Source organism: Lissotriton helveticus, chromosome 9 (assembly GCF_964261635.1).
Source record: "Lissotriton helveticus chromosome 9, aLisHel1.1, whole genome shotgun sequence".
NCBI lineage: Eukaryota > Metazoa > Chordata > Amphibia > Caudata > Salamandridae > Lissotriton > Lissotriton helveticus.
The window spans coordinates 2,873,965-2,901,266 of record NC_136070.1 but is presented as its reverse complement, the minus strand read 5'-3'; the positions used below and the strand labels follow the sequence as shown (position 1 = coordinate 2,901,266).

At 46.1% G+C, this 27,302-nt stretch overlaps 1 protein-coding gene across 1 annotated transcript in view; it reads right to left on the bottom strand.

Annotated features, from left to right (window-relative positions):
• Nucleotides 1-2,125: 2,125 nt before the first annotated feature.
• Nucleotides 2,126-27,302, bottom strand: part of LOC144780841 (uncharacterized) — a 37,927-nt gene continuing 12,750 nt past the window's right edge. The window contains exon 2 of the mRNA XM_078659335.1: nt 2,126-7,596. Coding sequence (XP_078515461.1) covers nt 6,080-6,745 — 666 coding nt within the window. The 5' untranslated portion in view covers nt 6,746-7,596 and the 3' untranslated portion in view covers nt 2,126-6,079. The remainder of the gene's footprint in view (nt 7,597-27,302) is intronic.

The window sequence follows — 27,302 nt, the reverse complement described above, 5'->3', positions numbered from 1 at the left end:
ACCCAACCTTCCTCACCTCCACCCATGAGCTCAACCCAACCTTCCTCACCTCCACCCAGGAGCTCACCCCAACCTTCCTCACCTCCACCCATGAGCTCACCCCAACCTTCCTCACCTCCACCCATGAGCTCACCCCAACCTTCCTCACCTCCACCCATGAGCTCACCCCAACCTTCCTCACCTCCATGCATGAGCTCAACTCAACCTTCCTTACCTCCACCCATGAGCTCAACCCAACTTTCCTCACCTCCACCCATGAGCTCCAACCCAACAACAATTATACATATAATCCCGGACAGGGACCAGAATCATGACAAGGTACAAAGGGGCATAATTGCAATGTTATTGCGCCACCGGAATGTCAATTTATCCGACGTGCAGGTGGCACAATGCTTGCTCCATATGTACAAAGCAGCAGTAAGCCACTGAGTCCCCTTTTAAGAGGCGTGCAGTGGGTGTTGCTGTGGGGGTTCCACCACAACACCCACTGCTTTTTAATGTTGCCCCAGATTTACAAGGATCTGTAAATCTGTGGCAGTGCAAAAACTAACTCCACGGAGTAGAAGGCGTTAGATTTGCGCAACGAGGAGAAATACTTTCCTTTCTCCTCGTTTTTGCTCGTTCTATGTGTGCTTCATCCTGCAGCCCACATAAAACGAGCAACTCGCCTTTAAATATTGTTTATGTGCAGGAAGGTGTCCCCTCCTGCTCATAAACAATCATGCCTGCAATGCAGGCCCCCTTGCACTGTGGCGCAAGGGTGTCTGTGTTGGCACTAGGCAGCTCTTTTTAGTGCCAGCGCAGGGGGAAACACAGGGAATGCCATTGTCTTGTAAATACAGTGCATCCCTGCATTTTTAAATGATGCAGAGCTGCAAAATTGCTAGTCACGCTGCCCCATTGCCTTGTAAATATACCCCCTATGGCTTACTATTCCTCTGCGTGGTGCAGACAAGGATATGCCGTGCAGGACGGCTGAGGGGGCGTGGCCTCTTTATTACAATGGTTGTCCTTTTTCCCAATTTTTTTATCTAGACCAATGGGCGAGTGATCCAATCTCTGACAATAGTTAGTCACGTGACAAGAGGACGAGGCTGTGCAGGTTGCGGGCGGTTATTGCACAGTGAGACCTTGAAGAGCGGCTTCTGCAACTCTTTCCTGCTCTGGAGCGACATTGGGACGGTCCCGAGACAGGATATTGTTAATCCGGATCCTGGGTGCATGGATGGAAAAGGTCTCCTGCTGTGTTTTTTTTCTTCCTTTTTTAAGTTTCTTGGTCTGCGGTCTGATGGGTCCTGGCTGCGGAAGTGTCAAAAAGCAAACCCTGTCGGAGAGAGGGTGAACTCGTCTTCAAGATATGTTGGGGTGGTGATGGCTTTATAAATCAATCAAGAACACAGCAACTCTTTATATAATCAATTAGTTTAAAAGCATCCATTCTGAATTACTGATACAAAATACTTTAGTGTCATCACCATGACAACAGGGCTGGACATTTGTTATTCCAACATCTATGTTAGTCATTTAAATCAAGTAATATATCCTAAATTGTTTTGATTCTGGGCAATCACTATTGGTGCCAGCCCTAAAGTGACGCAACATGAACATAAGCTTTCTACAACATAACATTAGAGCGCATGTGCACGTGTAAGGCAAACATTCACCCCGGAGAGCATCTTAACCCTGGAAGAATAGATGTGCATTGTTACCCAACTCAATGGTACTAAATGTAAAATGAGATTTTGAATATAGTGCTGAGAAGCTTTGTCCTACATAGCACTTTACCGACAGTACCTTTCTGCATCTGTATGCATTGTTTCCTCCTTATTTGCTGGTGGCACTGCCGGCATGATGACACTCAGGGCCTCATTTATGAGGCCGTGCGTCACTTTTACGCCGCTGGTACGTCACTTTTTGTGACGCACCAGTGGCGTAAAAAATGCGCCTTGTTGCTCCATATTTACAAAGTGATGCATCTAGGTAGATGCGTCACTTTGTAAACCCCTGCGCCACGTTATACCCGCTTTTTTTAGAAAAGACATAATGAGCACCAGGTTATGTGCATATTATTATCATAAAGCTAACAGTTAACCCATATTAAATGATTCATCTAATAGTGTTTCATGTAAAAAATATACATTTTTATTAGCTTGTTTTTTTTGGATGAGTAGTCAATACTTTTTCTTATTATACTGTTTTTACAACAATGAAAAATTGTACATCTGGTTGTATTTAAACAATTAATTCATTTGACATTCAACATGATAATATTTGTACAATTTTCTTTACATGAGTCTTTCTATTCAACACCAAATTTGAGATACAGTCTACAAAATTGATAAATGGACATGATTATATACAGAACCAAATATTTCCAAATCAACGTGTTTCGGCATTGCCTTCCTCAGGAAATTCTGTACAATTTCAATTTGGTAACTGGTGAAAATATATTTTTTAACAGGGTCAACAAACTTAGCTTTAAACATTTTATTGTGCTTAATTCTTTCTTTCCATCAAGACACCCTGAACCCAAAGTGAGGAGTACAAACGACTCTGCCAACTATAAACTTTGCATGATTCGTTACCTATATTGTCTTATAAAAAACAAGTGTATTTACAATCTCTATATACAATTGTGTAATTAATACAATAATTTATACATTCTTATAAGTACAATCCTGTGCGGTTACATCTAAATTCCCATGAGTATTACAGTTCCTATGGAACCTAGAGTTACCACTTAATTTGTTAAGCCATTTGTTTATATTATTAAGTAGGGAATCTTGAAAGCCCTATTATGACCTGTGAACTGGCTGCATCACTGACTAGATGGCCTTTCAATCTTGAATGAAGAATTCCTTAAATAGGGCTATCGCCTGTAGATACGGATAAGAGTAAAGGGCCACATCTTCCATTGCGTGCTCACACCAAAGAGGGATGGACCCGATTACCACGCCCAAACGCTAAGTATAATGTATGCAGGGGGGGCGTTTTTACGCAAGAAAGAGTCATGGAAGTGATGCCGTGAAATCTATAAGATTTCACTACGCCATTTCTTGGCCGCTAATGCCTCCAAATCTTATGCCTGCTTCATGGCAGGCGTAAGACTGACGCATGCACTAACAACATGGGAGTTGCCCATGTGAAAGTACACATTGCTGGAGTTGCGTCACTTTTGTGACACACTCCAGCAATGCGTCACTTTTGCGCCTACAGATACGTCAGAAATACTGATGTATCTGTAACTCCTTGCCACATGATACGTCATATTAGAAGAATGACGCATCAATCATGACGCAAGGAGTGCGCACTGAGAAGTGACGCATCGCTGCTTTCACGCAGCGATGCGTCATTTCTCATAAATGAGGCCCGTAGAACTCACGCCACGCTCACAGCATGTGTGTGTGTTTTTCCTCCTGTGACTGTTTGCTGATGGTTCATTAGATGTAAGGATTGCTTAACCGCTTGGACACATCCTCAGCCCTACCTCTAGTGTGTGCTCTGGACATGTCCAGCATGCCCCAGTAGCAAGGACTGGCATTGCTCTGGAGCTCCCGCCAGAGGGTGTTTGTATTAGGAGTGAGTTTCCAGTAAGAAGATTCAGGAATCACTACTCAGGAACGTGGAGTTGTCTGCATAAGAGGTTTATTGAGCATTAAAGGCGCGGCGACCTGCGGGGATACACTCAGTCCAGACCACCAGCTCCCGGCACAGAATACACGACCTAGCCAAAGCACAACACTCGGAGAATCTTGTGACGTCATAATTTCTAGAGCTCAGGGTCACTGAAGATACATTACAGGACAGAAAAAAAAACTGTGGCGCGGGTCAGGCCCGTAGCTCTCCGTGGCATCATAGTGGATTTAAGGCCCCCTCCACACACCCCACCATTCCATTGGACAAACTGGGGATAAACCAACTTTGAAACAATCTTTCTGCCCTCCATTGCCGGCAGAAAGATTGGGGTGCCCTTTAGAGGTTGGCGTCTGGCCTGAATTATGGGCCACTGGCCCAGGGGTGACCGTGAGCTTTCCTGATCCAAGAGAATGCAGATTGGGGTTATTCCCACTAAATGCCCACCCGGGGGCTGAAAGACTCTTTTTAATATTTCAGGCAGGCACTTTTCCATCCCCATTCCCTGCTGCCTGGTAGGTGTATCCCGCCAGCAGTACCGTTGGAAAGGGGAGGAGACATTGACCCTTTCCAATGGTACCTCTCCTGCTTTGATTGGTGCTTGCAGGGGCTCAGTCATGCCCACAGAGCTCATATCAAACTAGAAGCACACTACACTTGGCACTCAATGGCAAGAAAAATCATTTTCAGATTTATTTATTTTTACAATAACATTCTTTGGTGCAAGCATCAGAAGTTGCTTCTCTCCTCAATGTAGAGAACAAGGTGAAAAAGGTTTCCTCCGTTGTTCATCTGTAATATCAAAGACATAAAGAACACTTACAAGGATCATGACAGACTATTTAATACGTCCTCTGCTACGAAGTCATCCCTCAGGCACTTAAGCGTGCAATCATCGCAAATATTCAAAATAAATGTATTACAGACCTGATTATTCATCTAATTACAGACTCATCTCTGGCCTTCCCTTCTGTTGGAAGGACAACTGAAACTGTCTTTTCCTCCCACCGGTCTTCCCATCTAACTGAGTTTCAGTCCGGCCTCGGAATCCATCAGGTCAACACAGAGCCGGGAAGAACGGCTGAACTCCAAGGCCAGGGCTGCACTTTCCTCCTTCTAGACCACACGGCCAACTTTGACATCACAGACCATCAGGTGCTAATCAAGAAGACTATCCCCATCGGCTGGCATCAGTGCCACAGTATTTAAAGGGTTCACCTTGTTCCAGTAGGACTCTATCCATGAAGTCATATATGCCTTCTCCTCTCCAGAGTAGTCGTTAAATGCAGAGTACCTCTGGATTTGATCCGGTCACCAATGGCATCCACTGCTTTCATGACCCCCACATGATCCCTCCATTGGCTGCCGGTAAAATATGGCTCTTGAAAACACTCTGCCTCACCGAAAGGATGGGTGAAACATAGTAAAAACTGTTTTCACTTACCAAACAACCGGAACCTCAGGTCTGCCTCCAGTGCCCTTAGTTCAGATATAAAAAGAAATATGGCAGCTGACCGCCCCAGGTACAGGGCTCTTCCATATGGAACTCACTACCTCCTCAATCATGACCGGAGACGGACCTCCTCAACTTCAGAAGATCCTTAAACTTACACTCTTCCATCTGGCACTTGGTTAATCATTTCCTCATCTCAAGCGTCCTCTTCAGTTGGAGCCCCAGGCCCTGGTGTTCAAACACGCAAGACTGGCTGCGTCTTCCCCACTGAGGTCATCAGGGCTCTTTCTCTTCTGCAAGACTATGTCATCATGTTGTGAAGATATCGACAGCAGGTATCTCAGGACATCGTACATCTCTGCCAGGTTTCCACTACTCGATTCTGGGATATGCACTACCGTTTATAGCCTTTCACCGTCCCCTCTTATATTTTCCCACCCAGAGCACTCTGAAGCCTGTGGAAGGTGGTCGGTAGTACTTTAGAAAAACTCACAAATGTAAAATAGAGGTCTTGCCACATTCACTTCGCGCCTGTGGTTTTTCAATGGTGTGTTTTTGCTGAAGGCGCCTTAGGTTTGGTGACTAAAACCCATTCCGCATTCAGTGCAGGCATTTAGGTTTGAACCCCGTGTGTGTTCACTGATGGGCCCTTAAGTGTCATAACTCACTAAAGCTCTTTACACATTCATTGCATCTGTACTGTTTCCCCCACAGTGTGTTGGTCCAGTGATTGCAAAGTGAATAATGTTCTTATGATACAAACTGTGTTTTTCAGCTTTGTGTGATCACTGGTGATACCTTGGTATTGATGGTTCATCAAAGTTCTTCCCGCGTTCATTGCACGTCCTTGGTTTGACTTTGGGATGTGCTCGCTGACCATTGGGGTGATAAGTGAATGAAGCTCTTTCTACACGGACTGTCCTTTATGGTTTTTCCCTTGTATGCTTGCGATGACACCTTAGTTCTGATGATAGATTCAATATCTTCCCAAGTTCACGTCGCCTGCGACTGAACGTTTTCTCTTCTGTGTGTTTGCTGATGACGTTTTAGGTTTGAAGACACACTAAAATGCTTTGCACATTCACTGCACGTGTACGGCTTTTCACCTGTGTGTATTCGTTGATGAACTACTAAGTGCGATTTTCTAATAAAAGTCATCCCACACTCATTGCATTTTTGTGTTTTGTCTCCTCTGTGTGCTCGCTGATGGCACCTTAGTGTTGACAGTTCATTAAAATTCTTTCCACATGTACTGCACGTGTGTGGTTTTTCTCCTGTGTGGATTCGCTGATGGACCAGTAGGTGGGATGACTGAATAAACTTCTTATCGCACTCACTGCACTTGAATGGTTTGTCCCCTGTGTGTATTCGCTGATGGACCAGTAGGTGTGATGATTGAATGAATGTCTTACCACACTCACTGCACTTGAATGGTCTCTCTCCTGTGTGTGATTGCTGATGGCGCCTCAGTGCTGATGACTGATTAAAACTCTTCCCACATTCACTGCAGTGGTATGGTTTTTCTCCTGTGTGTGTGTGCAGATGGATGCACAGGTCTGATGACCGTCTATAGCTCTTCCCACATTCACTGCACCTGTATGGTTTATCTCCTCTATGAGTTTGCTGTTGGCCCTTTACATTTGATGGGAAACCAAACATCTTGAGATACTCAGTGTATGGTCTTTCTCCAAGCGTTTACACTCTGATTTGGCTATGTTTTTTCATACGTCCTGCGTTTGCTGATGGACCAACATGGCGAATGAAACACTTCAGACATTCTCACATTTAATGCATATTCGAGGAATTTCTGGTGTATGTTTTTCAAGTTATAAGCAGACTTGGATGCAGGGATGTTTCTCAGTCAATCAAACAGGAATTGTAAAGCGCTGCTAATCACACGTCAGGGTATCCAGGCGCTGGCCTGGCTTAATATAACCTCAACACAGCTGGGAAGCAACAGAGTGCACAACAGTGGGCAAGAGGCGCAGACGTATGACTCAATATTGATTACAGTGCAATAGTTCAAAGAAGGTGTGTGTCACGAGGGCTAATAGTGCACTGTGAAGCGATGCACCTCCAATTTCTTTCTGTATTGCCCAAGGGCCGGCACAGTTGAGGTTACATTATTGCTAAAAATAACGCGTGCAACCTACGTGGTTTTTGGCACACCACCTCATAATTTAGAAGCACTCGTTGAGATAAAATGCTTTTTGTGAAGCAATCTGCTGCTCTAAGTTCACGATCCCTCAAACACCCAAGACAACGTCTGATTCAATGTATGCTTTTGTTTGTGTCTCGTGACACTCTTGCACCTAACACCCAAGGGATTGCTCTTCCCTACTTCTTTCAAGACATGTCGGCTCCTGAGCAGGTTCCTTAGGCGCTTAGAGCGATGTTCAGTTCTGAGCGATGGATGCTGTCAATTCTGGATCTTCGTGGGCTGATCTAGTAGAGTTCATAAAGTTTTCTTCATTATCTGTCCTTATTTGATATGTTCATGGAACTGCTCTCTGTGGATTTAAAAAAGAAAGCATCACTGAATATATATGCTTTATGTAGAATACCTCATAACAACATATCCTGTTTAAATGTAAAGGAGGTGTCTCATGAAAATAAATAAAATAAGCTCTCCCTTAAAATCTTGTTTTTTTAATTGAGAAACAACTTTCTAAGAAAAATAAAGTAAGCTTTGGTTTATTTATGTTTAGTTTTTTTCCAGCGCGTGAACAAGATCCATAGTTAAGTGACAGAAGAAGAATAATATGGAGCAAATAACAGATAACATACAAGTAAATATGCTGAAAAAAAAGAGAGATAAAACAGCCAACTACAGTCATACAAACGCTGATATCAGACAGTCATCCATCAGGGGCCGTATTACACAAAGTGCCCCAGGGGTGGGCATTTGCACACCTTTGCGCACCGCCGGGGCACTCTGGTATTATAGAAGGGGCCGTAGACGCGTGTGCGGCCCCTTATGTAACACCGATCGTGCTGGCGCACATTAAGCACCAGCGCTATCTTAAAGAGGCGCTCCCTCATTGGCATGGGGGGGGGTGCCCCATGCAAATCAGGGAATCCCTTTGCCTCTGCACCTGTGCCGTATTACCGATGCAGGCGTAGAAAAGGAGGTCCCAGGAGGCGCACTGACTCTGCGCAAAGTAAAAGGTGGCGCACTGTCAGTGCGCCCCCTGATGGTAGCCCTCTGGAGGGGGGAAAAGGGAAGCCTATGAACCCCCCAGACATCACTTGCAGGCGGGTGCAGTAACTGACTGCACCCCCTGTTAAGGGGATATCTTAAATCCCTTTTATAAGGGCAGGTGCCTGCCGCCTGCGCCGTGAAAACACGGAGCGGCTTCAAAGCAGCAGCTGCGTTTTTCACATGAATGCGCTGCCCCCAGGGCAGGGCGAGTCACTGGCTGCCCTGATGGCACCGCATTCATCATAATCAGGGCTCCCAGTTTCATGATATATATTTTTTTATCATTTCCATCTGTATTTATCCATAATTATTTTTTGCCCATTTTATCTGTATTTATCCATATTACATTTTTTGGTTTGTATAAAAATTAAGTTGAAAAACTGTATATTTCCATATTTAGTTAACTGTCGATGTGCACTCATACTTTGATGTCTGTCATGTAATCGCTATTTAAGCTACCGAATATTACATACCAATACATCCACTAGTAAATATTAGCATTATACTACAAATGCATGTTGACATTTGCCATCAGTTAAAGAAATGTCATCCTGTTTTTCCACTTTCCTTGCTGTCCATCTGCTCAGCTATTGGGCTATAATTCATGAAAGACAGCATGGAGGTTCACTTAAAGAAGCACAATTTTCTGTATTTATCTGCCTTTAAAAATAAATGCAGACAGAAAACACATTGTTTTCTGTCAGTATTTATCTGTAAAAACGGAAAACAGGGAGCCTTAATCATAATACAGCGCATTTTCCGGGTGCAACACAACTATAATGTGGCCCCAGGACTTTGATGTCAGAGGAGTGATGCTTACATATACATTGATGATGTGGGGCGAGAGATAAAACAATATCATCAGTTCCCTCAGTTCTGTGTTGTCAGTGGCATTCACAAGGATAGCTTTGTGGTCCTGGGTGCATTCCGTTAAGGAGGCAGTAAAACAGAGCCTCGGGGTGTCACGTGAGAGTGAGTGCTTGAGGGTGAATGTTTCCTAAACTAGGGAATCTCAAGACTGAGACAGTGAGTTTGTGTAAGGTATTGGAGGCCCACTGTGGAGCACAGTGCCTTACAAGTGATGACAGGCCATCTTATATATATATATATATATATATATATATTACCTACTGGCGGTCGCCAGTAGGTATATATAGTTAGGATTTTTTTCCTATTGGATTTTTGAAAATTCTATGTTGAATAACTTTGGCGTTTGAGGACGGAATTGGCTGAAATTTTCTGGAAAATGGAACATTTTGTTTCTGAGCAGCCATTGAAAATTTGGGGGGGTTTCGTCAAGCGGGGGCCGAGAAAAAAGGGGGGTCCCAAAACGTGTTTTTAACATTGAGTTTTCCATAGGGCGGTTGGACTCACTTTTAGCTCGAACGGCTGAATGGATTTCCACGAAACTTGGCAAAATTGTAGGGACTGGTAGCCCGATGTGCCTTTGCTATGTCTCAAGATATATGCTCCAGTGGTTTTTACGAAAATTAACTTTGAAAAATATATATTGGGCTACATTGGGCTATATATATGTTGGAGCCCAAATGTAGCCCAATGTAGCCCAATGAAGCCCAATGAAGCCCAATGTAGCCCAAAGATGGCCGCCAGAGACAAAAAAAAACAAATGTAGCCCAAATATCAGCCAGATGTAGCCCAACTATAGCCCAGTGACAGAATGTCCCAGAGTGTTTTAAAGAACAACTAGAACGATAACAGTCTTACTTATGACAAAAGTATGACACACCTGAAGTCATCTTGATTGGAATAAAGTGGTAACACTTAATACATTTAATTTGAAAAGGAACAAAGTAAGGGGTTTCATTTTGCCATAGAAATGTTATATATATATATATATATATATATATAATATATATATATATATTACCTACTGGCGGTCGCCAGTAGGTATATATAGTTAGGATTTTTTTCCTATGGGATTTTTGAAAATTCTATGTTGAATAACTTTGGCGTTTGAGGACGGAATTGGCTGAAATTTTCTGGAAAATGGAACATTTTGTTTCTGAGCAGCCCCTGAAAATTTGGGGGGGGGTTTCGTCAAGCGGGGGCCGAGAAAAAAGGGGGGTCCCAAAACGTGTTTTTAACATTGAGTTTTCCATAGGGCGGTTGGACTCACTTTTAGCTCGAACGGCTGAATGGATTTCCACGAAACTTGGCAAAATTGTAGGGACTGGTAGCCCGATTTGCCTTTGCTATGTCTCAAGATATATGCTCCAGTGGTTTTTACGAAAATTAACTTTGAAAAATATATATTGGGCTACATTGGGCTATATATATGTTGGAGCCCAAATGTAGCCCAATGAAGCCCAATGTAGCCCAAAGATGGCCGCCAGAGACAAAAAAAACAAATGTAGCCCAAATATCAGCCAGATGTAGCCCAACTATAGCCCAGTGACAGAATGTCCCAGAGTGTTTTAAAGAACAACTAGAACGCTAACAGTCTTACTTATGACAAAAGTATGGCACACCTGAAGTCATCTTGATTGGAATAAAGTGGTAACACTTAATACATTTAATTTGAAAAGGAACAAAATAAGGGGTTTCATTTTGCCATAGAAATGTTATATATAATATATATATATATATATATATATATATATATATATATTCACTGAAAAAACCATAGGTTATAGATCATATATAGTTAGGAATTAGCATTTACAAAACCTTGAAAATTCACTGAAAAAACCATAGGTTATAAACCATATATAGTTAGGAATTAGCATTTAAAAAACCTTACTTTACTCACACAAAACCATTGAAATTCCATATATAGTTAGTTGTACTAACTATATATCGCGCACCCGCAATCCACTGCTGATCATGTCACATATTACATCATTCATGACATGGTCAGTGACATCACTGATGACATCACTGATGACATCTCAAATGACATCACTGATGACATCACTGATGACATCTCAAATGACATCACTGATGACATCACTGATGACAACATCCAGTGACTGTATGTTTCTGTACAGTTAAAATATGTCTTACATATTGAAGAATGAGTGGATGTAGAAGTGTCTGAACAAAGGATTTAGTAGGTGCATGACTGACTGTATGAGTGAGTGATTAAATGTGTCTCACTGAGTGCATGGGTTAGTGACTAAACTGTCTTAATGTGTGCATCATTATGTCTGTTGTTCTGTAAACTGCTGCATGTGTTGATCAGTAGCTATATGATTAACTATATGGGTTATTGATTGGTTGCCCAAGTATTTGTATGGGAGACTGAGAGTGTGTATGGGTGGCTGGGAGGTGTATGACTCTCTGCATAGATGTATGGGTTCAAAAGTGCATGTGGAAACAGCTGTATGGGCGGTTGACTGTGTGCATGACTGTATTGGTGAGTGAATAGATATCTCAGTGCTACATGTCAAAGTAAGTACATATGTAAAATACAGTACATGTGAGAGTTGACATATATAAATAACTGTGCATAAGAGCCAGTGAATGTGTGAGTGGTTGTATGGATCATTGTGAACTTGTATCCAGGATTGTATAAGTGAGTAAATATGTTTTAGTATATGTTTGAATAAGTAAGGTGTGTTTAACTGTATAGTTAAGGAAATGGAGGTGTGATTGATTGTTTGCATGACTGACTAGGTGTGTGTGTAACTTCATGGATGAGTGACAATCTGTGAGTCTGTGTTTACACTGAGTGTATCTAAGGTTATATTAGAGTCTGAAGAGGTTCATCGTATTATCACATGAATGATGTCATCAGTGATGTGATCAGTAATGTCAAATGAGATGTCATCAGTGATGTCATCAGTGATGTCATTTGAGATGTCATCAGTGATGTCATTTGAGATGTCATCAGTGATGTCATCAGTGATGTCACTGACCATGTCATGAATGATGTAATATGTGACATGATCAGCAGTGGATTGCGGGTGCGCGATATATAGTTAGTACAACTAACTATATATGGAATTTCAATGGTTTTGTGTGAGTAAAGTAAGGTTTTTTAAATGCTAATTCCTAACTATATATGGTTTATAACCTATGGTTTTTTCAGTGAATATATATATATATATACTCTAGCACCAAGATGCTTATGTATGAATGTTGGACTTTACACATAAATAATACAGAAATAGCTGTAAAACCCAAAAGTAAAGTCAGAATGTTGGTGCATTTCAGTTTATGGGAAGCCTCTCTGGGCACAGGCATGTTGACATCAAACAAAAACTCAAAATATGCAGACTAAAAGAGAGTAGTGCATTCGAACGAATGTTGCCTGAGTACCAAATATAAAATAAACATCACATGTGTATTTGTAAAGCGCACATTCTCCCAGAATGGTCTCTTGGCGATGAATAACAGATGTTCATTGTTACCCAACTCAATGGTACTCACTTTATCATTTATTTATTTTGAAAGTTTTATATAGCGCGAACAAGATCTTTGCAGATAACAGAGCGCTTTACAAAGGCAAGGGAGTGGAAGGGAAGGTAAACGAGGGAGCATAGTAGGAAGGTAGGTCATCAAATCAATGTAAATAGTACAAATATTACAAATAGTACAAATATGAGGGAGCATGGACAATCAGGTAGTTCAATAATACAAGTAAAACATATGTGCATAGGAATCAGACAGGTAATACTGATCAACGCAGAGTAAATCAAACGTAGTAGTTCAAGTGTATTTAGCCATGAGGATAGCTTTAATTTCTTTCTTAAAAAGAAGAGTGGAGGAGATCAGTCTGGTTTCAGGAGGGAGTGAGTTCCAGATCCTGGGCGCCATTCCTGAGAAGGAGCGTTTGTAAGTTTTTTCCTTCCGGAATCTTCGAGGCTTCAGCAGAAGATTGTTTGTGCTTCTTGTGGTTCTGGAGCCGCCGGAAATTGTCAACTTCTGCGTGAGGTAGCCGGGTGATTTCAGGTGTATGGCCTTGTGCGTCATGCAGGCAATTTTCAGCTAGCTGTATCAGCTGTATTCTGGCTTCAAAAGGCAGCCAGTTCAAGGATTTAAAGTCAGGGGAGATATGTGAGTGTTTTTTAGATCCAGTGATGAGTCTTGCTGCCACGTTTAGTGAAGCTCTTAGGGGTGCAGTTGTAGTTAGGGGGAGGCCGCAGAGGGCCACGCTGCCGTAGTCTATGCGAGGGATGACTAGTGCTTGTACTGCAGTTTGGAAGTCCTTGGCTGAGAGAAATGGTTTAAGTTTCCTCAAGGTATTTATTTGGAAGTTCGCCCCCTTAGTTGCCTTGCTGATATGCTGCTGCATGTTGAGGTTGGTGTCAAGTGTTATGCCTAAAGATTTTGCTGAATCCACGATGGTCGGTTGGACATTGAGTGCAGTTAGGTGCTTAAGCCATGTTTGTGTGGTAAGATATTTTCGCGGGAGGTGAGATCAGGAGGAACTCAGTTTTCATAGCATTGAGTTTAAGGTGGTTATCGGCCAGCCAAGATTGGGTGCTTCTGATCGTTGAGTTCAGACGCATAATGTCTTTGGGTGATTGTAGCTTGAGATATAGTTGAGTGTCATCGGCGTACATGTGAAAGTGTACATTGGATGCTTGTAGCAGGGTGGTGAGAGGTTGCATAACTAGGTTGAATAAAGTAGGGGATAGGCATGAACCTTGGGGGACACCTAACGAAACAGGTACTGGAGAGGACATCAAGTTTTTGCTCTTGAATTTTTGAGACTGGTTGTGTAGAAAGGAAGTGAACCACTGAAGAACAGTCCCAGAGAGACCCATTCTTGTGTTTAAGAGTTCGAGTAAGTTCTCATGTTTCACAGTGTCGAATGCTGAAGAGAGGTCAAGAAGGATGAGGAGGCAGGTATCATTTTGATCTAAAATTTGGAGGGCGTCGTCAATTATGTGAGTCATAGCGGTTTCAGTGCTGTGCCCTGCTCGGAAGCCTGATTGATGAAGGTTGAGGAGATCAAACTGTTCTATGTGCTTTGTCAGTTGTAGTTGAACGCATTTTTCCAACAGTTTGGCGAGAGTGGGAATGTTGGTAATCGGACGGTAGTTGTTTAGATCAGTGGGGTCGGCTGTTGGTTTCTTCAGTAAAGGTGTAACTTGTCCAACTTTGAGGGAGTCAGGGATGGTTCCTTGTTGAAGTCAGCTATTGACAATTTTAGTCCAGAGTGGGAGGAGCAAAGGGGTGAAGTCTTTTACGGCGTTAGCAGGAAGAGGGTCAGTGAGGTGATTGGATGGTTTCAGGGTGCTAAGTATTCTGTCAATTTTTTCTTCAGAGTAGGTGCCAAAGGATGACCATGTCGCATTATTTTTTAGTTCATTGGGTGTTATGCAGTGGGGTTTTGAGTAAAGGCTTGCGTCAATGAGGAGATCGCTCCTTATGTTGTCAGTTTTTTGGTTAAAGAAAGCAGAGAAATCTTCACAGGAAGGAGTAATGCCCATAATGTCAACAGCTATGGGTTGTTCCTTAGATTGTGATCGGATTAGCTCGAACAGTTTACTTGGACGGTTTTTTGCTTGGTCGAGCTGGAGTCTGAAGAACTCTGATTTTGAGCGTTTTATTTTCCTGAAGTATGCGTTTCTCTTTTTCCTCAGAATTTTTAGGTGCAGTGCCGAGGGAACAGATCTCCAGGTGCGCTCTGCCAATCGCATAGCCCGTCTGTCTTCATTGAGACTCCCGTTGTACCAGGGGTTGGAGATCTTGGTGGAGACTCTTTTCAGTTGCATCGGTGCAGCCTCATTGATTATTGAGGCCATGGTGTTGAGATAGTGGTCAGTTAAATACTGAACGTCAGTAACGTCGGTAGGGGGGGAGTAGGAGATTGCAGCTGTTAAGGGGTAAAGAGTTTGGATTGAGTTTCCTCAGGTCTCTTTTCCAAACTTTGGGCTTGGAGGATTGGACCGGGATACGTTTAACTTTTTCCTTGATGAAGAATGTGACAATATGGTGGTCTGACCAGTCACAGGGTTGGATTGAATCAAGTTGAATAGTGCCTTCTTTGGAGATGACAAGGTCGAGGATAGAGCCTTTGTCATGTGTCGGGCTGTTGCAGATTTGTGTGAGGTCAGAAGCGTTAAGGAAATTTTTGAGGCTATTAATCACTGCGTCACTGCAGTCATTCCAGTGAAGATTGTAATCGCCAAGGTAGATTTGTGTGTTTTGCCGTCCTGAGTTGATTGAGATTGTGTCCATGAGTTGTTGGGAGAAGATGAGGTTGTCCCCAGGAGGGTGGTACATGATGTGTAGTGAACATACAGGTTTGTTTTCACTGATGACATCAAGGCAGAAGTATTCACAGGAGGTAAGAGAAGGGGCGGTGACTTTATTAATTGAGAGGTTGCTCTTGTAAATGCATGCGATTCCACCGCCTGTCTTGTTGGACCTGTCAAGTCTAATGATGCAGTAGTTGGGGGGGGACTAGGATATCCATGATAGGAGTAGAATATTCAGTTAGCCATGTTTCAGTTAGGATGGCTAAGTCAAGGTTCAAGGAAATGATGAGGTCAGCGACCTCCGATGAGTGTCCTTGGGCCGACCTACAGTTGAGAAGTGTGCATTTGAGTCTGGGGGTGCAAGGGGAGGAGGAGGGATCTATAGTGAGAGGGACTTTAGTGAGGTTGTTGGGGACGGAGCCTCTGTTGTTATGCGTGGGGTGTCTGAGAGTGAAGTAGTGTGGCTCACTGGTTAGAGGCGGCAGACCCGAGAGCAGAGGACGGCCCAGAACCAGGGTTCGATTCCCGGCGCGGCAGGTTTCTGGACCAGGGTCAGCGGACTCGATAATTCTCTCGCCTCGGTTCCCACTCTGATCAGCGATCACACTCGGCAACTCTGGGCATTAGCTTGCCTCATCTTCACTAACGGCCCCACCAGACCGCCGGGGATGCCTGGTCTCACCCTGGAGATACCCATTAAGGGACCATCTCTCAGGGAAACCAGGAAGGGTTTCGCAGCGGTCGAAGCGCCTTGGGACCCTACGGGTAAGTAGTGCGCTATATAAATGCCTATACACATACACATGAGAGGGTTGGAAAGAATTGTAGGAATGGACAGGTGTGTGGTGGCTAAGAGGTTTTGGGTTGCCAGGACATATGTGCGGAGTAGGGTATGTATGTCGAGGTCCGAGAGAGTCTTGATAGTGCGCTGGGGGCGGTTGGAGGTATTGCGAGAGGGGATAGAGGTCCAATGTAAGGGGTGAGTAGGATGTGAGGGGGAGTTGTTGTTTCGTTGAGAAGTGGTGGTGGGAGGGGGGTGTCTGGGGTGCGTGAGGAGTAACTCTTTGAGGGTGTGGAGTTCTTCTCTCACTTGGAGGAGAGTGGTCATGATTGTGTCCAGCGTGCAGTTGGGTAAGGAGTTGGGGGGGGCACTGAGGGAGAGCACGTGTCTAAGTGACTGGAGTAAGGGGGGAGAGGGGTGGGGGTGTTGTTGAGGTGATTGGAGTTGGAGTTGGGGGTGTTAGTGAGTGTGTTGGAGTTCGCGTAGGTAGCGATGTTGGGGGGGAGTGAAAGGATAAGTGACGGTGTTGGTGTTATTGGACAGGGAATCAATGATAGGAGGGGTGAGGCAATTGCGGGACGTGTGGAGGCTGGTCGTTGCGGGGGTGAAAGTGTAGTAGAAGGGAGTGAGAGTGGGGGGGGAGAGGTTGAGGGAGGAATGGGGGCCAGGAGTGGCGAGAGTGCAAAGGGTGGGGGGGAAGGTTGAGGGAGGAGTGAGGGCTAGGGGTGGCGGGAGTGCAGGGAGATGTTGAGGGAGGAGTGTGGGCCAGGAGTGGCGTGAGTGCAAAGAGTGGGGGGGGGTGTTGAGGGAGGAGTGGGGGCCAGGAGTGGCGTGAGTACAAAGAGTGGGGGGGGAGATGTTGAGGGAGGAGTGGGGGCCAGGAGTGGCGTGAGTGCAAAGAGTGGGGGGAGATGTTGAGGGAGGAGTGGGGGCCAGGAGTGGCGTGAGTGCAAAGAGTGGGGGGGAGAGGTTGAGGGAGGAGTGGGGGCTAGGAGTGGCGGGAGTGGCGGGGGTGGAGAAAGTGGGGGGGGAGATGGGATGGGAGAGAGTCATGTTGTGAGGGTCAGATGAGGTGGGTTGTTCTGAGAAGCTAGTCGGAAGTGTGGGGTTCTGGTTCAGTTGGAGTGGGGTGGTGGGGGAGTTGGTGGCGGGAGGGAGATCCGCGTCTGGGGTTGAGGAGTGTGAGATATATGTAGCCAGGGGGTGATAGAGTAGAGTACTGGGGGGAGGGAGGAGGTGCGTGTTAGTGGTAGGAGGTGCTGTGAGGTCGGTGATGTTGGTATTGGAGGCCGGATGGTGTGGGGACTGCGCGTTGGAAACGTATTCTTTGAAAGTGGGGAACAGGTTGTCAAAGAGGTCAAGGTTTCTGTCTGTGGATTGAATTAAGATGGTACCGTTATTGTAGATAGTGATGGATGCTCTAGCTGGGTAGAGCTGGGATGGTGTGGTGGAAAGTGTTATGCCATGGGCAGTTTTCTTGGAGGTCGAGATAGTGAGTAGGGTGAGGAATGCTTTTCTCCATTGTGCTCTGCGTGCAGTGTAGAGAATGATATCGGTGTTCTTAGCTCCATTGATGAGGGAGAAGTAAGTGTCTAAAAAGGGCGTTTCAGGGTGGGACTTTGAGAATTTGTGTATAAAACGTTTTGCGTTTTTTTTTTTAGAGCTCTGGGGGGTAATTAATTTTATATGTGTGTTTGCCCGTGGGTTCCATGTAGGACAAAAGGGAAGAGGCAGGAGAAAAAGAAAAAGTTAAGAAGTTAAGAAGTGTGTATGTAGGGGTAGAGAATTTGACTAGTCTAAGATGGCCGCTTCATTAGGAATGGTGAAGAGATGAGGATTGACTAGTCTAAGATGGCCGCCGAGATAGAGAGGTAGCAAAGAGTACAGTAGTCCTATGTTTGTTATTATGCCCTTAGAACAGGGATGCAGACAAGTATCGAGGAAGTCCTGCTTCTATCTTAATGGGGGGTAGCGTTGAGTCCTATGTCTATTTTGGAGGACCAAAGGAAGGGCAGTGCTTTAGTTTAGCTTTGTGAGGGTCTGGCAGTTTTTAGTTGCAAGTTTATGACCCCAGCCATTTTGGGTGAAAGATCTGTTTTCTGGGAAAGTCGGGGAGATGGAGTCTAGTAAATACTACAGTTTTATGACCCCAGCCGTTTTGGGTAGAGGATCACAAAGGTAAAGTCATGAAAATCACCTAAAAAGTGGTGCAAAAGTAAAAATAAAACACTGAGCAAGAGGCACGATACCTTGCCATAGTTCTGGGGTTCTTTTTGTCCGAGAAGAATGATCTGCTGGCTTCAACACGCCCTTTTCCACTTTGTTGGTGTGTCAATTCCTCTTTTCTAGTTGTATGTTCCATAGAAATAAATGAAACTCCATTAATGGTAGATAGCCGAGGGTAGTGCTATCAACGATGTTTTGCTTTATTCAGTGCATTTCCTGGGGGGGCGGGGCTAAGAGGCGCCTTCACTCCGTGTGTAGTCACAGCGTGTAATCAGCCGTGATCCAGCCGACCCACCGCCCAGCTTTCCCACGAAGCATTGTAGCCCAGCCGCTATTGCTCAGGGGCTCCGCCGCCAATCAGCGCCATCACTCCCGGGGGGCAGTCTGGAAAGACGGTGAAAGGGGGAGAGGCCAGAGTTCCCACCGCCGTGCGCCGTGTAAACCAGGGCTTGGCGCTCCAGCGCAAGGGAGCAAACCTCCAGGATCTACGGAGTGCTCGCTGCCTCCAACGTTGGCGCTCTCTTCGCAGGAGGGTCGGCCTTCGAATTGCTCGCTGTCTCCACCGTCGGCACTCTTCACAGGGGGGTTGGCCCCGCCGCTTCGCTCCGCTCTCCTGGCTCACAGCGACCACTTGTAAACGGCGATCACAGCATCCATGGCAGGCAGTCACGGCAGGCAGTCACGGCAGTGTCGGGCCCCAGACAACAGACGACAGCGCCTCTCCGCCGCCCACAGCCTCCCAGTCGCTGACCGCTACCAGCCACCGCTGCATCCACAACAGGCTCTCATCTACCTTCCTGGGCTCCGCCGTTGTTCCGGTGAGAGTTGCAGGGGTCCCAGCCGCCAGTGCTTCAGGTAAGTGTGTGCATCGATGTTGCCACTCGTTCCAGTTACTTTTCGATTGTTGTTACTCCAGTTTCTTGTGATCAACGCTAAAGATGAGTGCTAGAAGGGATAAATCCCAGGAAGGGATCCCAAGCACTAGGAGCTCCGGACTCGAGCTCCTACCAAGCGGCCATCTTGGCTAGAACATTCTCAGAAGGATGAAAGGTTGATTGGACCTGGGACTGTGAGGTCAAACACAGGCCCCTACAGCGGACGCATTAGTCCCCTAAGCCACCAGCCCCGGCTTGTCAAATATTTTCTGCCTGGTTCCTCCCTGCAACCAACATTGTAATTGAGCAATGTTACAGAACACTAGGAATACTAAATAAACCCTATTGTTTCTATTATTAGCTTTCATAGCTATTGAAGTTAAAGCTCAAATGTATAATGAGAGTTTGTGATGATTTTCTAGCATCTGCGCCGACACAGCCCCAGATCTGCAGAAGACATATTGAAAAGGTGCCAAGCTCACCTGGGTTTAGGGACAGATGCTTCTCTAAGTTGGGGACACAGGTTTGCAACTCATCAGAACAGAGCACAACTCCCATTCAAAAATCTCTCAATGAGGAGCTTCCAAAATGAATAGGAAGGCAGGGAGCCCAGAATACAAATGGAAATTCTCTCTAAACACAGGCAATGCTTGAGGCAATATCAATTAAAGAGGGTATTGCAACTCCGGGAAGTGGAGTAAAGGGGGCAGGGGTCTGCAATATTGCTGTGGCAAGTTTGAAGAGAAAAGTAAAATAGGACTTTAGACCATCTGACTAGTAAAACGTCAATCTGTGAGGAGTTCTTGCTGAAATAATAGGATCTTGAGGTTTTTTTTTTACTGGAGGATGTTTGGTGCCTGGCAGACTTCAAGGGTGGTGGCAGTTTACACCCTTCGGGCCACAGCATAATAAAGCCCGAAGCCTACCTTTCGCATTCCTGAATTTCACAGTCTCTAATCTGGTAATGCTGCTGCTCTGCAGATTTCTTGATTTAGGAAACCCAGTCTGACGCACAGCCTATGGAGTTTACAACTGTTTATGATGAGGATGGTGTGAGAAGTTGGCCACCATAAATCTCCCTGACACTCGTGTATGTTCACTCGAACCAGTGGGTGTACGTTCTTCTCCATGCTGCTGGGTTTCTATTGGTTGGACGTGTTAGACAGGGTGTCGAGCTTTTGCAGACTTTTTCGAGGGACTTGGATTGTGCTGGAAGTGTCTTTGCTTGCTGGCCTTTTGTTTTCTCATGCTTGGACCCAAAAATCTGTCTTTCAGTCCGGGCCCATCGGCTCCTACTATTGGTGGATTGGAAAATCCTAATGCAGGGTGTGAGAAGTTGGCCTGGTATATGATGTTCACTATTCTAGTGAGCACCTTGCACCAGTCCAAACAACCCTTATAGTGATGGTTGTAAAGTCAACCTTATAGACCAGCTATCCTAGGGGTAGCATGGACAAAAGCAGCCTTAGGCTAAACTCAAGAGTGCATGTGAAGCCAGCTGTTTTACCATATGTAAACTTTTAATTCCAAATGAAAGGACACCACACAGGTTATATATTCAAAATATATATGTATTTATTTCTAAAACAACCCTCTGAAGCACAAGCGCATAACAAGTGACTTAATATAACATACAAAAGTTTCACAAATATGGATAGGCCCTGGTGGCCCTTAAAACCATGTACTAAAATAGTGGTATAAGAACCACGTCACGAACAATAGTAAGGCCTAGAGCCTTGGGAATCGCTGGGACTACACTGGACTAACCGTTGTTAGGAAGGAGGAGGCCCACCGGATGCAGGTGCAGTGTCTAAATGCACACGCGTGCACACATAGAAGTCAATGGGTGCGTAAAGTTAGAAAGTTAAAGGTTTAGGAGTCTTCCGACTGGACTAGGAACTAACCACTTGAAACTAGGACACTAGGAGAGTTATTCCTCACAGGAGCACCGCAGTACTCGCGTTAACTCACCCACAGGAAGCGGGTGCATAGGTCCCAAAGTGTGTCGGGTTTCGTCGTGGAGTTCTATGGAGCCTTGGAGAAGAGATGCTGCAGGCGACCAGGAGAGAAGAGTCCGGTTGGATCCAAGGGTGGATCGAGGATGAAGAGTACCTGAAAGCAGAGGGGACAGAGTCTGGGACACTAGCCAGTGACCAGGATGGAACCAGGAAGGAACCAGGCGATGCCGGGAAGCGATCAGGTGCTGTCGTGAAGTTTGTCTCCGCTGCCACGTAGACCAGGAGGTGTCGACGATGACCAGGAGCTGGGCATGGACTGTCCCACGAAGGCTCTCGCTGTTGGCGGTGTCGGTTCTCGATTCAGAATCAACAGGCCTTGGCAAATGCAACCCATGCAGGAATCGAAGATGGCTTCTGGGTCAGACCAGCAAGGTCTGATGGGCTGCTCCTTTTCAGGGGAGCAAGGGCCAGTCTGGAGCAACCAGACCAGCATTGGAAATTCAAGGTTTCGTCATCACAGAGGCCACTAGCCAACGGGCAAGTGACCGGACAGACGCGTCGAGCAGGAAAATGCAAAAGGGCGCCACGCAGCACTCTGTGAGTGAGGAGAGGTGATCTTCGGTGCAGTTGGTGCTCGGGGCTGGGGCTTCTTAATCCCCAAAGCACAACTTCGAGGGTGCCTCAGAAGTTGCACGGAAAGCAATTAGCTGGCTTTCCAAGATGGCCGGTCCCACGTCTCGCGTCGTCTCCACGGGTCTCAGCTTTGCTGTGGCTGTGGATCGGGCTGAAGGAAGTCTGGAAGTCCGGGTCTTGTCAGGCTCTGTGTTTGACCTCCGGCGGGAGCAACGACAAAGCAAACCGTTGAGCGCTTGAAGGTGCCTGCTTGCACAGGGTGGTCACTCGTTGACCACAAGGGAGATTCTTCAGTCTTCTACGTCGAGTAGGATGTCGAAGGTCCAGAGTTTCGTATCAGAGTTTCAGTCAGGATAAATCTAAAGTCTTCTTACTCAGCTCCTACCTTTATACCAAATCTAGGGGCTGGATTACCTGCTAGGTCCCTCCTATGGGTGGGACCCAGGAAGGGGGTGGTTACACCCCTTTCCCTTTGTCCAGTTTCGCGCCAGAGCTGGGGCTGGAGTGCCCCAGCACCGCTTTGAATTGGACTATGCATGGGACACCTAGTGTGCCCCAGGCAGTGTCTCATTTCATTCAGCCCTCCCTGCCCCAATACACTATAGCCTGTCTGGGGTGGTGCTAGTACCTCCCTGTGACAGGAAACCTATTGTCTAAGCCTCCCTCGCTGGAAGGACTCCCAGCAGCAGGAGGTCAGACTTGTGTCTGTGGCAGCAGCATCCATTTTGTGATGCTGAGGCTCTGGTTAACTTTAACCGGGATTAATGGAAGTAACATGTCTTCTCCCTCTAGAAGGGTGGAATGCTACCTCCGTCGCCAGGACTGGGGAGGGGGTAGTATTCCAAAGCGTATGACACCTTACACGACATGTTTTGATAAAGCCAAACCAAAGTTAGTATCTGACCGCGAGGTACATAATGCAATTAAGAGTATATGGTATGGCAATATCCTAAAACAGCTATACGGACATGGTTCCGAAAGCTGCAGACAGGCTCAGCTCATGCTAGAGCACCATCTCACATAAAACCAAGCACTCTGCCTCCAGGATTGTTAAGGCCTGCCATAGGAGTGACTTACAGGTGTATATGTGTCTAGATATAAGGTTAGACATAGGGATACTACATCTAAGCAAGGGGTGATTACACGACCTTGCCCCAGCTGAGTGATCAGCCAATTGTGTCAGTTTGGATGGCCAGCCAGGGGTGGCAAAAGATATGCTGCAGCCCCTGGTAGGCCTTGGATGCACCTATGCCCTGGGCATCTATAGTACACTATACAGGGGCTCATAAGGTGACCCAATATCCAATTAGGTATGTACCTAAGGTACATGGAGTCCATTTTATAGAGAGAGCAGATAGCCTGGGGCCCTAATTAGCAGGATCCCAGGCCAACTAAGTCGAAAACCAGCTAAACACAAGGCAAAAAATCTGGGGTAACCATAGTCAGGTATCCACCTTCCTACAGATGGGAAGTGTCATTCTTCAGACCTTCAGATACTAACAAAGCATGCCACAGCACGGCCAAAGTGACATAATGTGACCTGGCTGTCCTGCGTGTAAGAAAGTTAAACTTAAGACCAAAACTTAACTTTAACTGAGACAAAATCCTAAATTAACGACATTCGGTATTCACAAAGGGCATTTAGGAGCAGTAAAGTTAGGATTCTTAACTTTACTTCTCCTAAATGCCCTCTGTGAATGCTGAAAGTAGTAAAGTTAGGATTTTGTCTCAGATTACTTTTGTGAATCATGCCCTAAGCCCCCAATTGTTTTTTTCTTCAAATAGTGTTTATTGGTTTTCAATATTGTTTACACAGATCCATGGTCAAGGGAGTTAAACATATAATCTTTCGGCAGTTTACAGTAAAACATTTCAATGCATATAATCTAATCAGTGGTCTGATATTGGTGCTGTTAAGAGATCCTGTGGTTTCAGAAAAACTTCATTAACATACCAATTAACATTTTAGCAGCAATCATACAAAGTAAAGGACACATTTGTTAAACAGTATCTTTGGGCGTGTCGTTGTAGGCCCAATTATTTGGGCACCTGCTGGATGTCGTGGGATTTGGAGCTGTCCGAGTTTGTCCGCAAGGGTGGGAGGGGAAGACGACTGACTAGTTTTAGGGGCTACTGAGCAGGGCCAGGTGGTTAGTGCAGTGTGGGCTAATCGATAGATGGTTGGGGGGGAGCATGCGTAGAGGTGACGGTGGGCCGCCACGAGCATGAGTGATGGTGGAGCAAGGAGGGACCTCTATCGTTAAGGGGCGGGTTGGTATGGATTATGCTATGTGGATTATTCTATAAATGTTGAAGTATTTGTGCCAGTCCAAATGATTAGAAGCAGCGGTGGGGGGGGGGGGGGTGGGGGTAGGGGGCGGTTTGAACCATTGTCTAATGTCAGCTCATGTTCTGCTACTAGTGCCCTGCAAAAGTCGGAGAGCCACACGTGATTTGGATTTGAGTTTTATATAGCGCGAACTCGACCCGAAAATATCAGGTATCAGAGCGCTTTACGTGAGCATCAGTTTCGTTACAGACAGATACATTCATTCCTTTTTGTTAGGCACGTAGAGATTAAGTGATTTGCCCAGTATCACAGGATGCTGAGCGTTGTTGCAGAGACTCAAACCCGGTTCCTCAGCTTCGAGGTCGACTGCTCTAGCAGTAAGGGCACATCCTCTCCCCTACACTTGCGTTTGGGGTGCTGAGGTCGACTTCTAGGACATGGCCAGTCTGCTTTTAAAAAGGCCGAGTGCTAGGTCTAGAAATTTGTCGATGTTTTTATGGCGTGCGTTGCGCTTCGTTATGGTTACTAGGAAGAGATCTAGAGAACAACGTCAACAAGAGAATAACGTTCCGTCTCCTCACCCATGCACACAAGGCCCTCTACGACCTAGGACCCGAATGCCTCAACACGCGACTGTCCTTCTACACCCCCACCCGCCAACTACGATCGTCCAATCAAGCCCTCGCCGCAATTCCGCGCATCCATAAATCCACCATGGGGGGAAGATCCTTCTCCTACTTAGCAGCCAAAACCTGGAATTCTCTCCCCACCCACCTCCGCCTTACACAGAACCACCTCTCCTTCAGAAAGCAACTAAAAACGTGGATATTCGATAAGTAAGGTACCCCCCCTCCCCCAAGCGCCTTGAGACCCTCTGGGTGAGTAGTGCGCTATACAAATTTTTGAACTTGAACTTGAAGAGATGGCCCTGTAACGTAATGGTTATGTCCATGGCCTCAGATAGTGTGACAGCCACCTCGTCCCAATAGGCTGCTAGTTGGGGACATGTACATGCAATACGGATAAACGTGGCATCAGAGTTCTGACATCTAGGGCATATATCAGATGAAGTCGGGTACACACACGCCAGTCTATGCGGGGTAATGTACGTGTGATGGAGGTAATTAAATTGTGCACACTTAATTCTTGCATTAATGGATATTCTCTTTAGGACCCTCTACGTTGTATCCACTTTATCAGTTAGTTCTATTGCCAGTGCTGCGTCGCAGTATTCTCTAAGTGGCGCTAGTGGGGGCATGACGTCTGGTTTCATCGAGTTGTATAGTGTAGTAATTGCTTTCCTACCCTTACCATGTGTCAGTAATGTTTGTAATAAATTGGGTGTTTTAGGTTCGTCGCCGAGTAGCCCCACGTCTTAAATGACTGATGTGTGAGTGACACATACAGTAGGAAGGAGCTGGGGGAAATACCATAGTCGTCCATCAGCGTGGCAAATTTGCAGAGGCCCAAGTCTACGAATAGGTCTCCCCAGGTAGATAGGCCAATTTCAGACCAATCTGCCAGTTCTGGGCACTTGATGCTAGTATATGGGCCAGGGAGTACCCCGGGGGTAGCTCTGGAGCATAGGGCGGAGGTGAGTGTCTACGTAGCACGTAGCCGGACCAGCAGCTACGGGCCGTGGACATCAGGGTGTTTCTCACTGACTTGGATCTGGATAGCCACTTAAGCAGTGCGGGCTGTTGTAAGCCAGACGTCCAGGGGCCCAACTCAGTGATGTTGCGGCCCGCTAGCCAGCGCATTGGACATTGTAGTTGTGCTGCTGCATAGTAGTACTCGTAGTTGGGGCCACCCAGACCGCCTTCCGTAACAGGGACACTGAGTTTTGTGAGGGCTACTCTAACTCTGGACTTACCACAGATTAAAGATGTGAGGAGCGATTTCAGGTAGCAAAACAATATACTTGGTAGTTTAAAGGGGAGGCAGCAAAGAAGTACAGGAGTCTGGGAAGCAGTAACATTTTAGATATGGCTATGCGACCCATGGGGGACAAAGGTAATTCTGTCCAGAATGTTAATGAGGCTCGGGCGTTGGCGATCACCCTGCCCAGGTTGCCGTCTATGAGGCCCACTTGTGAGAGGTATATTCGTACTCGTAACTACTTCAAGGAGTGTAAGGACCAGATAAGTGGGGCAAGTGGTAAGCTCGCCCTTTGTTCTGGGGTCAGGTATCTAACTGGGAACAGGATCCATCTTCCCCAATTCACCTTTAGGCCGGATATATGTCCGTAGTTGTCCAGCAGTTCTGTCAAGCTGTGTAGCGCTGCCTGTTGGCCCTGTAGAAAGACCGGTGCATCATCAGCGTATAGCGAGATAATGTGCCATTGGTTGTGTGCCCTGATACCCTACTCAATTACGCGGCTATGTAGCACACAGGCCAAGGGCTCCATGGCTAGGGCGAAAATAATTGGTGATAGTGGACATCCCTGTCTGGAGCCACGTTCTATGATAAAGGAGTCCGATATCGTGGGACCTGTTTTTACTCGGGCCCATGTGTGGTTTACAGTAGCTTTATCCAATGCAGTAACTCGTGACATATGCCATAACCCACTAGTACTACATTAACCCCTTCCGTGCTTGTGACGGAACCACTCCGTTACGAGCCACGGACACGCTGTGCTGGTGACGAAGTGGTTCCGTCACGGCGCAGCCGCCTCGCCCACGCTGCAGGAATTCCGCGCCTGCGCGGCCGTTCTAATGAGCGGGCGGGCCGTGACGGAACCACTCGGTCACAAGCACAGCGCGCCCGTGGCTCGTGACGGAGTGGTTCCGTCACGAGCATGGCTGCGCCGCACGGCCCCTCCTCCCCCCCAGCGCCGCGGCGGAATTACCGCCGCGGCCAAGGAGTTAAGATACTCCCAGCCTAGGGTATTGAACGCCTTTTCGATATCTGGAGAGGCTATTCCCGCTGGTTCCTCTGTTGTGTGTGCCCAGTCCAGAAGCATAAAGAGACAGCAAAGATTCAAACTGGTATTCCCCCAGGTAAAAAACTGTTTTGATCTGTGCGAACGAACAGTTGTGTCACTTCTAGCAATCTATTGGCCAGCATTCTGCCCAGTATT